At 31.4% G+C, this 18322-nt stretch overlaps 1 protein-coding gene and 1 pseudogene across 2 annotated transcripts; both read right to left on the bottom strand.

Annotated features, from left to right (window-relative positions):
• Positions 1 to 1971: 1971 nt before the first annotated feature.
• On the bottom strand, positions 1972 to 3099 carry LOC18441601 (early nodulin-like protein 8). The gene is made up of 2 exons (XM_006851831.4): positions 2802 to 3099; positions 1972 to 2583 (listed from the first exon to the last, which is right to left on the bottom strand). The coding sequence occupies exons 1-2, from the start codon at positions 2998 to 3000 to the stop codon at positions 2189 to 2191; spliced, it is 594 nt and encodes a 197-aa protein (XP_006851893.2). The 5' UTR covers positions 3001 to 3099; the 3' UTR covers positions 1972 to 2188.
• A 9575-nt stretch (positions 3100 to 12674) lies between these two features.
• On the bottom strand, positions 12675 to 14498 carry LOC18436543 (luminal-binding protein-like; annotated as a pseudogene). Its single transcript, XR_016040082.1, has 4 exons — positions 14004 to 14498; positions 13634 to 13788; positions 13467 to 13549; positions 12675 to 13269 (listed from the first exon to the last, which is right to left on the bottom strand). The product of XR_016040082.1 is annotated as a luminal-binding protein-like (transcript).
• Positions 14499 to 18322: the final 3824 nt, after the last annotated feature.

The following is an 18322-nucleotide window of genomic DNA, read 5'->3' as shown; positions in this document are numbered from 1 at the left end:
GCTTTTCTTTCCTCTCTCTCTCTCTCTCTCTCTCTCTCTCTCTCTCTCTCTCTCTTATTTTATTTTATTTCTCCCAGTTCTCTTAGGATCATACTCTTGTTTTATTTTATTTTTCCAGTTCTCTTGAGGATCATTCATCCGCTGAGAATGTGATGTATCTAAGAGGTGTGAGCCATTTCTGGAATAGAATAGCAGAATGAATTTGGCTTTGTAAAGTTTCTATACTATATGTTTACTGGAGGTGGTGGTGATTGGGGTATAAATGTTTGCCTCTTTTCTTTTCTTTTCATTTCATGATTTATAGTCATCTACTCACACTCTCATTTAGTCGGGGGATGTGGTGTGCATGAGGTTGTAACTTTAAACAGTCAAAGTAAGTGCACCTCCAAACTTTGTCATGATATGTTGAAAAATCTTAAGATGGTGTGAGGATATATTTTTATATCTAATTATAGAATTTTAAACTCCAAAAGTGGTTCAAATGAAGTAGATCTGTAAACGCATGAAAATAATGAAAATGGACGCTCTAAATAATGTGTTGCAAGATGTACTTATTTTAGTATTTGAAATTTCTTGTTTTTTTTTATGTCTGTACATTGATATCAAGATGATCAATTGGATGTTTTTTCAACATCAAAGCAAACCATTTTCAAAGGATTGTAGAATTGGAGTTTAATTCTACGTTTTAAGGTGACAAATCTTATATATACTTTTTCCTTTAGTTGGGACCTAGGAAGATACACTCGCTAATGTGTTTCTTGGTGCGTAATAGAGTTGAATGATCCAAAAGCTGATTCCCAATTGTTATTTCATAAGAAAAGATGCTATTTTTAGCTACTTAAATAGAGTTGAGTGATCCAAAAGCTGATTCCCAATTATTATTTCCTAAGAAAAGATGTTATTTCGAAGGATGCATGGCACGATTCCCATTTAATTAATTTGCTTTTCCTTGCAACAAAAAGAAAGGAAAAGGCAAAGCAAATTTGAATTGAGTGGGAGGGGATGGTGGGCCATTGTAAGGAATTATGATTGAAAGACCGTTTATTTTTGTTATTAGGTCACAATCATCCTAATGGTTGATGTTATGGTGTTGTTTGTGTATGCTTTTGAGAATTATTTTCAAACCTTTAGCTTTCTTATTTCTACCAAATGGTTAGATGATTGTGACTTTGTATCCATAAAATGTATTCCCTCATGAAAAACCACACTATCAATATATAAACGTTTTCTATATATATATAAAATGATCATGTCAGCCCATTAGCTTAGTTGCCATATGATAGTCATAATTGTATTTTATATTTTAAATTTAATTTTTTTTACAAATTTAAATCACTCGAAATTTAGATTTTTCACTTTTCTTATAATTATATTTTATATTTTAAATTTAATTTTTTTTACAACTTTAAATCACTCAAAATTTGGATTTTCCACTCTTCTCATCAAGGCGCACATAATAAAATATTAAAAAAATTACTTGTAAAAAATAAATTGATCCAAATACCTTTGTAAATTATCAAAGGTATTTTGGTAAAAAAATTATAAATTATTTTTAAAATATTTTTATTAGGTTTGCCCATTTTTCAAGAGTAGATGATCAAAATTTCAAATAAATTGGATTTATAAAAAAATATTGAAATTCAAGCATGAAATAGAATTGTGACCATTGAATCGGCACAGATTCAGTCTGGACCATTAAACATTTACCCAAGCAGTCAACTAGCAGGCTGACGACTCTACCATATATAAATATTAATACATTAAATGTTAACATGTTTTGCATATATTAGATGAGATGAGATCTAAGACGGGGACAATCCATAATTTACATGCACACTACAATTTATATTGAAAATACACAAGATCATTCCCCTGTGTATACTTTTTTGATCGGACATACTGTCAATTTATAGTAGCTATAAGTGTATGAAAGCTATCACTGTCTGACTAACTAATGGTAAAAACAAATGGTTACAAATATAGAGTTCAGTTATCAGAGCATACTCCATTATTGCTATAATTGGAACAACAAAGGTTTCCAGCCTAAAAAAAAATACAAAGAGCACAGTGCATGACAATTTCATTGTTGTACTCCAAATAAAGAATCTCTCCCTCTCTCTCAGTAGAACTGTAATCATACAAAAGAATTACACAGTAGTTTAAGAAAACTATCAATAGATTCTTTCCTCTAAAACAGATTCAGAAAAGCAACTGAGCTAATGGCTCCAATCCCAGCAATAACTGAAGCCAAAAAATGAGTCCTTGACCTTTCACTGGAAGAAGGCATGGGCATGGGCCCAAAAACTGTGGCATAAGAAGGTGAAGAAGCACTAGGTAACACAGATGGAGCAGATGAAGGAGGGTAAAAGTCCCCATATGGTGAAAACACTGTGATTTCAAGCTTCTGAGATTTTTCACAGTGCCCTGCAACTCCACTGATGAAGAAGTACTTACCAGGTTTGGTAAGATTGAAGAGAGAATTTCCATCGTCCATGGCCAAAATTGGATCGCTAGTTTTGCAGCCATTGTAAGCTTCTTCTGCAACTTGAATAACTGAGTCTTGACTTGGGGGATACAGAAACACTGAGAGAGAGAGAGAGAGTTAGAAAGAGAAAGAGAGAAGCCAATGTCGAAAATCAAACCACCCAAAAAGTAGATTCAAAGCAAGGAACACTGGAATGTAAAGCCAAATAATGGAGGCATCAAATCGCATTGAAGATTGTGATAAAATGGATAGTGGTTCTGTTATCTGATGAGAGAGCAACTTCATGTTGAAAGATTTTGATGAGAGAAAAACTTACATAGTGAATCACCAATGTGGAATCTGTTTGATTTGGACCAGTTGTTGTAGATCTGGGCATTTGCTTTTGTGGGTATTCCCCAAGCATGTAAGCCTCCTACTTTGAATTCATAAGCACCACAAGTAACAGCAATTTTTAGAGAGAGAAGTAAGCAAGCCTGAAAAAATGAGCACAGTTTTGAGTGCAAATGATAACCCATTTCTCCAATCTGAGTGATGGGTATTGGATTCTTCTGACTCTGAAATAGGGGCCAAACGCTGAATTTAACTGTAAAACCTTTCAATATACATTGGTCTTCTATAGAACTATTTAACATGATATACACTTTTGAGTGGACATTGCTACCCTTGAAATTAGATGCTATGACTCGATGCCCTTGAAATTAGGGCGATTAAATCCTTTTCCTTTTCAATTCTCCGGGACTCAGAGAAACTATATCTTTTTAGATAGGATTAGGTTTCTATGCGGCCAAGCCTGCATATTTAGAAATACAGGCTCATTAATAAATTTATTTTTTAAATAGATTTTTTATTTAATTTTTAAGGACATGTAGTCTTTGACATAGAGATCATGAATATGAATAAACGAATAAATTTTAAAAACTAGAAATAATAATTTTAGTAAGAAAACATTGGGACAGTTAGTTTCTATTATTTTCAGATGGAAAACCTACTTGCATCGATATTTAAGATAGATGCATTACACTTTTTGCACTGCATATATAGTCATGCGGTCCAGCCCGCATGAAACAATTTTCCTTTTAGATATAATCTTTAAAAATTTAGGACCTTAAACTATATCTTTACAGCCGTTATAGTTTTTAGAATTTAAGATTTTAAACTTTCTCTTAACCCATCCTATGTTTGAGTAAAAGAGTTAGGTTGGGTAGGTACATAAAATTTTATCAAAACTTATTATGAATTAATCAATCCCAATTAATTGAATGAATTAATCAATCCCAATTAATTGAAAAAAAACTCTGACGATGGCGATGACGATGATAATAGTCCTTAAAAATTAAGGCTAAAGTCCTTTTAAAAAATACACTATTTAAGACGGCGTGCATTTCTACGTACGAGTCCACCCCGACTCATCGAAAATCCTTCATCTATTAGTTGTATGGGTAAATAGAATTATAAATTGGTCAATTATAAATGCTCAATTTGCTTGGCCATAAAGAGAAGAAATTTTTTATTAAAATGGCAAATCACCAAAAATTAAAAACAATTTATCAACAAATAGTTACTTTTAGAAATTCTTTTTCTTAGGTACTCCCTTAAATTTTTACTAAAAATACCCCAATTATCATTATTTTGATTTTTTATTCCAAATGAAAGTATTTTGGTAATTTGACTTAGTTGAGTCATTTGACTAAATGACTTAAATACCCTTAAGTATCCAAATAACAAAGTTGATACACGGTTTTCATCATAAAAAAAATTTTGTTCAAAGTTTGAAATATTGAACAAGCAGAGGCATTTTGGTAATCTTTTTCTTACTGAATTTTAAAATCCTCCAAGGTAATAACATAAAAAGTACAAAACCCACATGTGCTCTCGGACTTCATACCTGAAACAAATATTTTAGATCATTTGACTCAAATAACGTAAGTTGCTGAGTTACAATGATGCCTTTTTTCAAGGTTTCAAACTTAGAACACTACAATTAGGGCACTTTTTTTAGCATAATAACTGGAGAGATATGTGGTAAAAATCATTTTTAAACTACAAAAATCATTTTTAAAAAGTAATTAGTTGTTTCCCTGATTTGTTTTGAGGTGGTTTGGTTATTTTATTTGGAAGGCCTTTATGAACCTGTACTTTGATATCTTGGGGATGATGTTTATTGAAGTTAGGAAGTTCTAATAATTTGATTCGAGTTAGAAGGTTATTTTTGTTATTACTTTTGAGCAGTGGGGCTATTCTGGTAAATTTGTCACTTCACAGCAACACTAGAAGGATCATTCCAGCCAAGAGCACGTGGACAGTTGGACATGTCTAGGCTGTATTGCATGAGATGCCGGTTTTTTTTTTGTACTTTTTCGAATTTTATTTGACCTTTTCATTTTTTTTTGCCTTAAATAAATGGAATTAGTTTTTCTCATGTATTTTCTCACATGGGTTGTTTAAGAGTCTGAAAATGAGGAAATTCAGAGCAAAAATAACTGGATTATCAATCAATAGATGTTGAACATTGTTTAAAGGGGAATAATTTCATGTCACCTTGTTATTATAATTTTATAATGAAACCACAAAATTTTGTTTGTGATATTTGTATGACTTAAAAATTTAGCCAAACAATCTCTTCACCACAATAATCTTCTAGAAAAATAAAATTCAATTGCAGTTTATGTATAGTCAAAATAAGTTCCTTCTAACAATGAATCTAGCCATCAATTTGGTGAATTTCAAGATCTAGGACTCTACAAATTCAAAATCATTTTTTTTAATACCGCTAATCTAATGATAATAGAGTTATCTAAAAAAAGTTTGGAAAGAATAAAATCGTTCTAAAGCCTGAATTTAAGCATCTCACTTAAATAGACAACCTATATTAAGTGGGCTAAAAAACACTTTAGGATGTGTTTTTTAAATTTAGCCTTTGTGTGATTACTCATTAGAATAAAAAGTATATATTTTAAAACTGGGTTAAAAAAAATGGCCTTAACATAGAACCATTATTTCATTAGGTTACTATAGAACCATTACATGAAATCACTACCCTTATTTAAAGCTTTAAAAAGTTCAGACTCCTCCTAATTATATGCCCTCCTAACTGGAGCACCCTATAAATTTATCTCATTAGGCAAAAGACCTACAATGAGATTTGTATAAGTTGCCAACTTTAAATTTGCCAGAAGATGCAGTTCTTGGTTTCAAGGTTGAAAATCCATGCTCATTAATTATGAAATTTAAAATCTTGAAACTAGACGTCTATGTAACTTGTTACAATATGAACTGTTTTTAGGACTTGATAATCTTTCTCTTCTTTATACCATACATTTCGAGCTTAAGATGATCGATTAGAAAGTTGTTCAACTTTGAAACACTCTTTTCTACTGAATTTTTGAGCCGTAACTTTTTATAAATTGTTTCCTTTTTTTTAAAGAAGTAGAAACTAAAACTTTGAGCTCCTAAATACTTAGATCTCACACTTTGAAAAATGCACGGTCATTATGCAATCTTAGCATGTTACATTCTTTTCTTTTAGAGATTGATCACCAGTTGGAGGAAATTAGCTCAAACTGGGGATCTTGAGAAGCACAAGTGAGGGAATCTAAGGTATGTATCCAAGAGCAGATACTCTTTTGGCTTAAATCTTGGGGTAACTTTTATGCGTATTTTCCACTGCTCTAGGGAGAGATCTTTTGCATTCAGGGCATATATTTGATGTAAATTCTTCAAATTCACTTTAGAACAATGTTATACAATTGAGCAATGATTTCATACAACGGTTGTATTATAGTATAATACAACGACACTTTTAGAAAATCATGTTTGTGATATTTATATGACCTAAAATTTTTCACACACACTCTCTTCATCCCAATAATCAAATCCCAACGAAAAAAAATCAATTTGAACCTTAGATATGATCAAAATGAGGCCCCTCCAAAAACGAATCTAGACCATTCATTTGGTGAATTTTAAGATCCTAGCCTTTATAAACTCAAAATCATTTTTTTCTTTTTTAACATTGTTCATCTAATGATAATAAAGCCATCCAAAAAAAATTGGAAATGAAAAAATCCTTCCAAGGCATAGATCTAAGCATCTCACCAAAATGAACTGCCTATATTAATTGGGCTAAAAAAATACTTTCTAAGCTGTGTTTTCAATTTTTCTTTTTTTTTTTGTGATTTTTTATTAGAATGAAAAGAGTGTATATTTCAGAATTTGGATCAAACAAATGGTTGTAACAAGGTTTTATAGGTTGTTGCATCATATTACTATACAACTGTTGCATGAAATCATTGTTCTATACAATTCACATTTTTAGCCTAAACTGAAGCATAACGAAGCCCGTTACATCAGCTTCGGCCTGCTTTGGACCGCTTCGACCTCTTTGACTAAATCTTTAGTATCTTTGGCCGGAGCACAAAATACATAATTGTATTTAAAAAAGATGCTAAAGATTCAGTCTAATTTAAAATCTTCGGTTGATGCACAAAATTGTTTCTTTTTTTAAAAAAAAAAAATATTTCTAAAATTTTATTATTATAATATATATTTATATGTAAATATATATTACAATTTCTTTGAAATCTGAAGCTTTCCTCTGAATTGGCCAAAGCATCGAATTGCTTCATTTTTCCCACCAAACCAAAAAAAGCTCCGAAGCCTCCCACCAAACCAAAGAAGGTTCTAAAGCAAATCTAACGACACTACTTTAGAATCATCAAATGAGTTTTGCTTTTTCTTTACCAAAAACACCTAGATCGATCCTCAAAAAATTAGACGGTCTATGTACAAACCTAGGGCATGGTTTTTTATTCCAAAATTTGTATTGAATTTTCTGTTTTAGGCTTACCTGGTTAAGTTATTCATATCCCAAAATTTGAGGTACTGTATTTTTATGGACTTTTTGGCTCACACAGTCCTTTTCTCTTGAACTTGTACCTTCTTTGGTTGGGTTTTTGCCAGCATCTGGTGTGTCAATCCCCATCAGGCATTTTAGATGCACAATAAGTAGCCCTTGCGCCTATGCTATTTTAAATAGAGGGCATCTGACATTTGTTTAGAAGGAAAACCTGACAATGACATAAACTACAGGCATATGTAGTGTGCTCAAACATATTTGAATGATCTTTAGATGTGTTATCCTAGTCTAATAAATATCTAACACTATTATGCAACGCATAAAAATATAAAATAATTATTTTCAATAATTTAAAATAACTAAATTATCTTCATTATGTTTCAAGGGTATTTCGATCATTTTATATTTTAGAAAATATTTGTTATATTTTTTTTTATTGTGCGCTTTATTTTTTAGTACATAAGTCCAAAATTTCATTATAATCTTATTTTAAAAAAAAAAATTAAAATTCAGATAATGATATGAATTTTAAACCAATCGATGAGAACCTGACAATTGGAAGCTAATAGCTTATATTATCCATTATAGTTAGTAGCTTAGGAAATCTTTTTTCATATATATATATACTTTTGGTATAAGAATGCCATAGTCATCTTCAATTGTTTGACATGGAATCAAGGAACTGGTGGGACATTATGAATTGGGCTTAAAATCATTTTTTTCTTTAATAATTTTGTGAAACACTAAAAGCTGTTGGATTTCTAAAAGTGGTTATGACATTAAGATAGCCCCTTCTTCCATGCACCCTCCAAGTTGTGGCTTCAAGTGGTTAGCATGGAAGCCCCGGTTTCCAATCATGTCTTTTAGAAATTGATGCGGAAGCCGTGGCTTTCACAAGAATGTTGCACTTCCTGCAAAACAATAATGAAAGCCACAACTTCGCGTAAACATATGCACCCTAGGGCACAGTATGGAGATCATAGATCATATAATTTAACAGGAATTACCATGATTCTACAAAAGTGCCCTAAACTCCTTTGACCTACCCTAAGTCCTCTTGAGACACCCCCTAAATTTTGGCTTAGGGAATTCCCAAAACATGTTACATCTGAACCATAGGGACCATACCATATGACGAACCTTGGTAAACTATGAACCTGTAGTCCATGATCCCCAAGAAATCCTTAGGAATCCTAAATCTAGGTCTACCTGAATTTGACCAAAAACAGGAAAAGATGGTCAATTAAGACCGAAGAGTGGAGGCCTGGGTCGGACCACCACCAGACTGTAGCCATGGGACTATGTGTAGGGCTAAGTTGGCTCAATGACGTGAAGCACGCTGCCGGCCACAGTGACGTGCCTCATGTATAGAGATAGTCTGGTTCACGGTGGATTCATCTTGATCATTTTGAATCGCATCTGATTTTGTTTTGAGGAGGAAAATCTACAGATTTTGGGAGTTGTGATGCAAATAACAAAATAGGAAATCCAAAATTATTATATTAGCTTCTTTTTTTTTTTTTTTGGTTAGGAATTTTTTATGGGATGGATGAGGGTGGGGTTAAAATATAATGAGAGGATAATGACCGTTTTGTTTTTTTCGAGACGTATCCTTCTCCTAGGGTGGGTAGGAATTTTATTTAGATTAGGAAAAGTGTCATCTTTGATAAATAATAAATATAGGTATAGGAAATTGTACTTATTTTTAAACAATCCAATTAAGGCACACTTTAAAATTTTATCATAACATGTAATTTTGCTGTAAAAAATTCTTAGTATTATCTTAAAATCTATTTTCATATCTAATTAAAAAAATTTAATTTTCAAAAATAGTTAAAATTAAGTAGACCTATAAATATATGAAAATCTTCAAAATAGACGGTCTAGAAAATATGTTGCAAGATGCATTATTTCCAAGACTCAAAAACCTTTTCTTTCATATTCATACATCTCGATGTCGAGATGATCAATTAGAGTGTTTTTTCAACATTAAAACAACATTTCCGATATTGAGGTGCATCTGTGATTCTACATTTTAAGGTTGCAACCTTATATAAACTTTTCCGATATCTTTTCTTAAAGGAATGGAAAGAGAAAACTGTGAAATATTTTGATAAAGTTTCTCTTTTTAACAATATTTAGCTATTTTCTCTCTCTAGAATTTTCATACTTACCAAATGTGTCTTATGTTTCAGGTCGAGGGGACCAACAAGTGGAATCCATGAAGCCTTGAAATTCAAAAAAATAGGTTGTAGTGTAGAAATGAAATCATGGAAAAGTTAGGTAATTTCCAAGATTTTTATTTTTTTTGAAATTCTAATATCCTAACCATTAAACAAACCAAACGATAGATTTCAATAATATCCAAGATATTAAAAATCCACACCCCAAAATCCATATACCCAAACGGGCCCTTAGTTGATTTGATCGCATGCTGAAGGGCAAGTAATTGCACAAGGCTTGTTAATAAGAGGTTAGATGGAAAATTAATTTTTTATTAATTAAAAAAATGTTAGTCCTTAAAAATTCATTCAACAGTTTATTTATGAATATCTAATTTCCTATGTACATCTCCTATTATTTTATTCTTTTTTAAGCATAATGGTCTGACAAAAATTGGCATTGTTTTTTATAGGCAGATTTAGTATAAGATTTTATTATTATTATTATTGTTATTGTTTATCACGCATATCTATTTTCCATTGTAGGCTACGTTTTCAAATGAATATTTGGATAAGACATGAAAAATATTTTTAAGGAGAGATAGATATGATTTGTCAGTAACCTTATTAATGAATTTATATATAACAAATAAAATATATTTTAAGCATGGTAGAAATTTATATACTGTTGCAACTTCATACTAGAAAAGTACAGAGCACCTCAAAGTCTAGCAGAAAAGAGTGTTTCAAAGTTGCAAAGCCTTCTAATTGATCATCTCAACTTTTATATCTACGTATATAAAGAAGAAAAAGTGAATTTTAAGTATTAAAAATAATATATCTTGTAACAAATTATTTAGATCATTTAATTTTAAGATTTTTTAAGTGTTTATAGATTTACTCTAACTGCAATGTTTTTGAAATTTTAAAATTTAATAACTAGAGTTCAACATGAATTTTCAAGCCATTGTAAAATTGTCAATATCAAAACATGACCCGATTTAGAGGTTCACCTTGCTTATATAGTATGAGACGGGTACCCTATACAAAGCTCACCCTTTAAATGCAGGTTCCAATTTTTAAGAGTCCTTCGACTCATACTATTCTCGTGCGGGCTCCCTCTAACACCCATTTTTTATAGAGATCTTGGCTCCAAATTTGTAGAAATCCATGATCCACACTATGATGATCATGAATGTAAAAAATAAAATAAAATAAAATTTTAAAATACTTTTGTAAAAGAAATTTCCTATCCATTAGATAGGAATTTTTAGTTGTAGAGGTTTATCTTAAAGATAGATGTGTGCGATTGAGCGTGCTAGTGAGTCTACTTACTCACAAAACAATTTTCCTTAAATAAAAGAGTTTTGAGAGATCAAATTTTAGAGAGAAAAATAGATGCACATATTTAAGGCAATCTAGAGGGAAAATTAAATGTGCCAAGAGATTGTATAGTTACACTCTTATTAATTCTCATGTGCTTCACATGACAAGGCAAATAAATTAAATGAGAGAGAAACTTTAGAATTATGTAATGTCAGTGAAAGTAATATGTTGTTCTTACTTTCTTATTTAAGTTAATAAATAATTTGGCCAATGTATTTGTTTTAATGAGAAAAATTATGTAAATGTCAGTCTTATACTGTAGAAGTAAGGTGCACCTCAAAAACTTACCAGAAAAATTTGGGCTCGTAATTAAAAAAAACCCTAATTGATCAGCTCAACTTCGAGATGTATGAATCTAAAAAAAAAAAGTTCATATTTTTAAAATAGTGCATTTTGTAATGCATTCATCTGCACCATCCATTTTCTTGATTTTCAAGTGTTTCATAGATATGCTCGATCCACCCTACTTTTGAAGCTTTAAATATCATAATTAGAGATAAAAATATATTTTTGGCCATCACAACATTTTTTGGCACGACATCTTGCGACACCATTTAAAAGTGCACGTCACTTTGAATATACAAGGCATCAATCGCACCGTTTTTTTATTCTATATAATATCTAATTTTTATTGCTTATATTATGACTATTTTCTTCTTCTTTTTTCTTTTTTTATGGGAACATGTTTACCTTTTTTTGAGATGTGTATCTAGTTGTTTTGATGGGATATGAGTGCTTATTTTAATTTTGCTAGGAATACCTGTTTAATGAGAGAGATTTCAGGTATTATAATTTTAACTTGAATGCATATTTGGAATTCCTATTTATAAGGAAAGATACTCAAGGGAATTTTGAGATAAAAAGGAGTAGAGAGAACTAAAAAATCACACCCATGAAAACCCAACAGTCCAGCCAACTAGGCAATACCAACTTAATGTTGTAAAATATCTATGTTATATAAAATAAAATATAGAACCACCAGGTTTAGATAAAAAAACTGGTACGTTCACCACCATTTCCAGATCCAGATCTAGATTGGGAGATTCTTGATTTCAATCGCAATCCTTTGAACACCGATTTGTACAATAAATTTCAAAAAGAAGGCCTGGACTGTAATTGTAGAAGAGAGTGAAACATCCTAAGAGGGAATGAAGATTGTTTCATTTTTTGAAGAGTAAGATGAAGGGATTCAAATCTCAAAATCTAAATTTTTGTTATTATACCAGTATTTATCATAGAAAATATTTAAAGTTTCTATATTTTTATTTTTTGGACCCCAAATTGTGGGCTTGAATCTTTTGGTTGATTAAGAAATGTAGAAAAGGTTCATGATTCTCAAATCAATATAAAAGCAATGTTCCTATAGCATTAAAACACATAAGACATGCTCTTGGGGGATTTGGTCTAACTCCTGACTTCATGTGGGACTCCGACCGATCATCAAGGTGTTGCAGTTTGAACAGGAAACTCAGCAGGTCCAGTCCAATTTTAGAAAACCTGATCTAAACAGAACTTTTGAATAGTACTATTCAATTTTTGAGGGTTCATGGCCAAAACAATTCATGGATCAAAGTGTAGAGAATTTCAACTTATCAAGTAAAAATTGTCCATAAAAAAAAAAATTTCTACAATCATTAAGGAAAAGCACTGATTTGATTTCTGTAGTTTCAAAATTGTGTAAAAGTATGAAGAAGTTGAAAATAAAGAATGAAAAATGGACTGGTTCATCTCTGAAAAGAAAGCAAAAAGGCTACACCTAAATCTTTTCTTGATATTTGCCTAAGAAAAAAAGACACCCACTTCTCCAAACCCACTTGATCTTATCTCAACCTTCAGCCTAAGGGGAGATACCTAGTAATTAAATAATTTTTCATTCCCTCTCTACAAGTCATAATCCATGTCCTCTTCATTTTCAGAACCTGAAGAACCATGACCACCAGTTGCCTCATACACCTGCTTTATGATTGGATTGCACACTTCCTCAACTTCCTTTATCTTCTCCTCAAAGTCTTCCTTCCTTCTCTGCATTTTGATTATCATCCAACCATTCCAAGGCTTCTTTCAATGCAATCTCAATCCTCTCTTTGTCATCTGATTCAATCTTATCGGCAAGCTTGTCATTGTCGTTAATGGTGCTTTTCATGTTATACACATAGGTCTCCAAACCGTTTCGAGCATCAATTCTTTCCTTCACTTTCTTATCCTCTTCAGCAAATTCCTCGGCTTCCCTGATCTTCTCTTTAAGCTCTTCAACGCTGAATTGATGATTGTCATTGGTAATTGTGATCTTCTCAGCCCTCTTTGTGCCGTTGTCTTCAGCCCTCACGTTCAGGATCCCATTTGCATCGACCTCAAAGGTGACCTCAATCTGAGGCACTCCTCTGTTTCCACAAAATAAATATGCAGATTAGATTGGTAATTGTATATGAATTGAAACAAATAAAAATGTGTAACAAGAATTAAACACCACCTGACTTAAAACTAGTGTGAAGTAAAATCATTGTAGACAACCCCAACTTGAATCTACAAATTAATACAAAAGTTAATGTTATTAATTAAGCAATAAAAGGGTACACACCTTGGAACAGGTGGGATTCTAGAAAGATCAAATTTCCCATGTTCATGACAGTCCTATGTCAAGCTCCTCTCACCTTCATAGACCTACAAAATAAGGTCAAAATAAAAACTTTGTACTAAAAAAAGATAATATCAATACCAAAATTCTAGAGAAAAATATATTTTTACCTGGATAGATACTGTTGTTTGCTGGTCCTGGTAGGTTGAGAAAACTCGAGACTTCTTGGTAGGTATCACAGTATTCCTGGGTATAACTTTGGTCATGAGACCACCCACTGTCTCAATTCCTAAGCTCAAAGGGGCCACATCTAGGAGCATGATGTCTGTAAAACCGAATCATATAGTTAATGAGAGCAATTAAATGTTCAAAGCTTATCAAATAAAGGAAAGTATATCATAAACTATGAAAAATCCTAGTTCGTTGGAGTCATCAGAGCCTAATAGGATGGATGGTTTGATGATCCAGACGGACAACAGTTTTTCCATAGTACAACTCTCTTTCACTAATGGAGCATAGATTATTCTCTTCTTCCCTCACCTTGGGTTTCATCACCTCCTTCACCACTGAGGATTGCACCTTGTACCACTGCACCATAAGCAACAGCTTCATCAGGGTTGACTCCCTTGTTGGTTCTTTCCCATCAAACATCTCCTTTAAAGGCTGTTGAATTTTGGGAATTCGGGTGCTTCCGCCGACTAAACAATTTCGTGAATATCACTCTTCTTCAACTTAGCATCCTTGAGCGCTTTCTTCACTGGTCCCATGGTTCTCTTGAAGAGGTCCATGTTCATTTCTTCGAACCTTGCCCTGGTTAATGGTTTGGATAAGTCGTTTCCATCAAAAAGGGACTCAATCTCGATGCGGACTTGGTGTTGGCTACTGAGTGCTCTCTTTGCTCTTTCTGCCTCCCTTCTAAGCTTGCCAAGAGCTTTGTTGTCCTTGCTTATGTCCATGTTGTGCTTCTTCTTTATCAGCTTGATGAAATAGTCCATGATTTTCTGGTCAAAGTCCTCGCCTTTACAAGAGAATTAAGAATACTTGGAATCAGGTTCAAAACATTCGAAAATATGACAACCATGAAAGCTAGTAATTGGAAAGACTGCATCTCTATATGAATGTCGCTAGATGTTTGCCACATTTTTCAAAAATTACCAATTCACTTGTTATTAATCGAAAATAGACATAACAACCATAAAAAAAGGAATGGCCATAAGGGCCAATTGCCTCTCATACAATAATTTGATTTCATGTCAATCAATGTCATATGTGGAATATTTTTTTTACGGCTTTCTTGCAGCAAAGAGAGAGCGTGCGGCGCGCGAAAGCCTTTGCGGCTTTCTTGCTGGGGATACCAACCCAAAAAATGGAATTGCAGCCAGGGTAAAAAGATGGTAATCCGCTCAAATCAAAATCAGGGCGGTTACAAACCTCGAAGAAGAAGCCTTCGAACTGGACGAAGTAAAAAACCTCATCACCTGACATTTACCGGAGGGCGGGCCAACCAACGAAGAGCTGGCTTACGGAACTTACTCATCAAGGTGGTAAACTCACCTCATGTCTGGCCCCTCACTTTACTACACGTGTGGTGGAGTATCTATTACACATGACTTTATAGAGAACCAAGCAACACTCATCTTTCGATGTGGGATAATTTCCACAAAAAATCATTAAAGAAAGATGATTGAATATATATTATTATAGAAGCTAATAGAATCTCATGATACGACGTGACCATGTTGGTTGACAACACCGATTTTTCGGTGGATGTCTTGAGTTCAAACCCCATAGCGCACAACAAAAAAATAAAAATAAAAATTCATTGTCAAAAAAATAAACAAAGGGCAACAAAAAAATAAAAATAAAAATTTGTTGTCAAAAAAAAAAACAAAGGTCAAAAATACTGTTGTAAAAAAATATAAAGTAAAAAGCTTTTCAATATAAAGATAAAAAATATAATACAACATTTTTTTATTTTTCTTGTCAAAAAGTACAATTTGTTGTCAAAAAAAATAAACAAAGGCAGAAAATACTGTTGTAAAAAAATAGAAAAAATATAAAATAAAAGGCTTTCCAAGATAAAGATAAAAAAGATAATACAACATTTTTTTAGTTTTTTTATAAAAAAAATACAAGGTAATATAACAAGTATTTCTTGCAAAAAAATAAAACAAAAGGCATAAAAAAATAAAATGTACTTTAGCAGCATCATTTTTTTATTTTTCTTGTGAAAAAAACAAAAAGTAATACAACAAGCAAAAAAAAATGTAGTACAACATCCTCTTCTTTTGTCAAAAAAAAAAACAAAGATAATAAACAAGTATTATATTTTTCTTGTAAAAAAAAATAAAAGATAACACAATAAGTATTTCTTGTCAAAAAAATAAAGGTATTTCTCTATACAACATAGGAATAAATAGTCTAATTATATTTTTTATTTTTATAACATGATGGTCTTACATAAATTTAGTAATATTAATTTAAAGATAGGATTCATACAATGAGGCCATTTGAAATCTCTCTCTTTCTACTAACAATCTCTTCCACTAATTTATTCTAGATACCTAAAAAATTAAAGAAAATTGATATGCATTCTAATAATTTCTACATTGATAACCAAATCTTTTATTTTATTTATTAATTTTTGTATTATAAATCATGTAGTGTACTATTTTTCGTACAGTTGTCAATAATACATTTTAAATTAGATGATATTATAAAATATTTTGGATTTCTTATTATTTATATAGTAAAATAATTATAAAATATTGTTGGTATATAATATTATAGTTAGTTAGATTGTAATAATTTGGATTTTTTTAGCGGATTAAGGTTTTCTGCCAATTCAATATTTTAGTGGTCAGTTTTTCATCGATTTAGTCAACTCTTTATTGTAGTCCATATATGACTATATACTTAATCCATGATAATTCTATGATTTTTTTTGTGTGATGTAAATTTAATGGTCAACATAAGTTCATACAGGGAAAGAACATCTCAATATTCATAAATTGATTAAAACACTGAAAGTTAATAATGTAGTACCCTTATTTCTTATTGGATTCTTAAAAAACAACATTTATAATGAATTTTAATAATTTTTTTGAATTTTTTTTTAGGCTTAATCCTAGGGATTCGGCCCGATTCTTGATTCGGATCGCCGATTCGCCGATTCGGATCGGTTTTTGGGATGCCCGATCCAGGTCACCGATCCGTTTTTTAAACCACTGTTTCAAATACCTAATATTTCGAAAACCGGACATATGATACAAGAGGAAAATGGTTTGATAGGTGCAGATATATCAAAATAAGTAAAGCCTTATTTTATATCGTTGTAAAAACTTTTATATCGATCATCTTGAAAAACAATAGGATTTTAAATTGTAAAAAATAGTGTATAATTAACAAATTATCTAGACCATCCATGTCATTCTAAAAATAAGTGTTCAAAGATCTATAGACCGTTCATTTTAGTGATCTATGTCGTTCTAAAAACAAGTGTTCAAAGATCCATAGGCCGTTCGTTTTAGTGAGATACAGAGAATGGAAGAATTTCTCTTACGGTCTTTTCTTTCCATTCTTTTAAAAAAAATATTCATATCTATAAAAGATAACTACAATTACCTATATTTCCTATCTATTAAAGATGACACTTCTCCTAATCTAAACAAAATTCCTACCCACGCTAGGAGAAGGATACGTCTAGAAAATATGGAGATAATTTCTTTTTAATTTATCAATAAAATATTTGAATGTTGATAAAAAAATTTGTTAAATATGGAGAGAAGAAAAAAGCAATGTTGTTTTTTAAATAAACCTCAAAAGCAAATAAAGAGATAATAAGACAACTACTAAATTATTTGCTAAAAGACAAATAGAAGGCAACCCAAATTATTAAACATGACATTCAATAAATCAACCTCACACAGAATGGCAACCTAACAGATCCTTTCAGTTCAAGAGGTTATTTTCTTTTGATAATTAACTGTTTCATAAACAAACCAAGAGATGAATTAAGAAACAAAAGCTGAAACACTGGCCACTCTTAATCTTTGTGAGCACCTAATTTCCCTAACTGAAATACTGTGAAAAGCAAACAATAGATACATCAAAACAAATGCTAGAAAAGTTAGAATACTTAATTTAAATGAAACTAAGAACCTACACATAACAAACACAATTCACAAAATCTACGGTCACAAAACAAAAAAGGAGTCGACCTAAGAGAGAAGCTTGCGCAATGATCCTGAGGTTTTTAAGCTCAATTGAAAAATATTCTCAAAAATATATTTTTCATGCATTAAAAATAAACAAAAATAAGAAACTCAATACAACTTTCCTCACATTAAGAGAAAATGGGAGTACCAATAAGTGATACGATGCCAAGTCTGTATTCCTTTTTTTTTCCTTAAATATGATGCTCGATGTCTCTCTCTTTTCTTTCTTCTTTTTTTTTTTTTTTTTTTGGGAAGTTTAACTTAATATGATGCCTAGTTTATGCAAAAATATAATGGATTAAGATATAATTGTCAAAACCCAGCACACATTCCCAAAATGTAAGCAAAACAACTTGGAGAGAAAGGGAAATAAACCTTGAGACAAGAGTGTAGAAACGAAATAACAATCCGATTTGCGAACAGTGCATCTTGTATCACATTTTTAGACCATCAATTTTCAAGATATTCAAGTTTTCATAGATCTGCTCAATCTATAATATTTTTTAAGCTTTAAATTTTATACTTAAACATGAAAATATATTTTAAGGCTATCACAAAGATTTAAAATATTAAAATCATATTTTGAAAAATTGGAGAGTGAAAGTTGTTGAAGTTTTAGGCGCAATGTAAAAACTCATTAAA

The sequence above is a fragment of the Amborella trichopoda genome, chromosome 9 (genome assembly GCF_054954075.1).
Source record: "Amborella trichopoda isolate Santa Cruz 75 chromosome 9, AtrichopodaSantaCruz75HAP2 v2.0, whole genome shotgun sequence".
In the NCBI taxonomy this organism is placed as follows: domain Eukaryota; kingdom Viridiplantae; phylum Streptophyta; class Magnoliopsida; order Amborellales; family Amborellaceae; genus Amborella; species Amborella trichopoda.
Note: the sequence above shows the minus strand (reverse complement) of the source record. Positions and strands in the feature narration are given on the sequence as shown.

Coding starts and splice junctions, on each gene's coding strand:
- LOC18441601 (XM_006851831.4), bottom strand. CDS start 3,000: ATGGGTTATCATTTGCACTCAAAACTGTGCTCATTTTTTCAGGCTTGC. Junction 2,584..2,801: donor CCACATTGGTGATTCACTAT/GTAAGTTTTTCT, acceptor TCTCTCTCTCAG/TGTTTCTGTATCCCCCAAGT.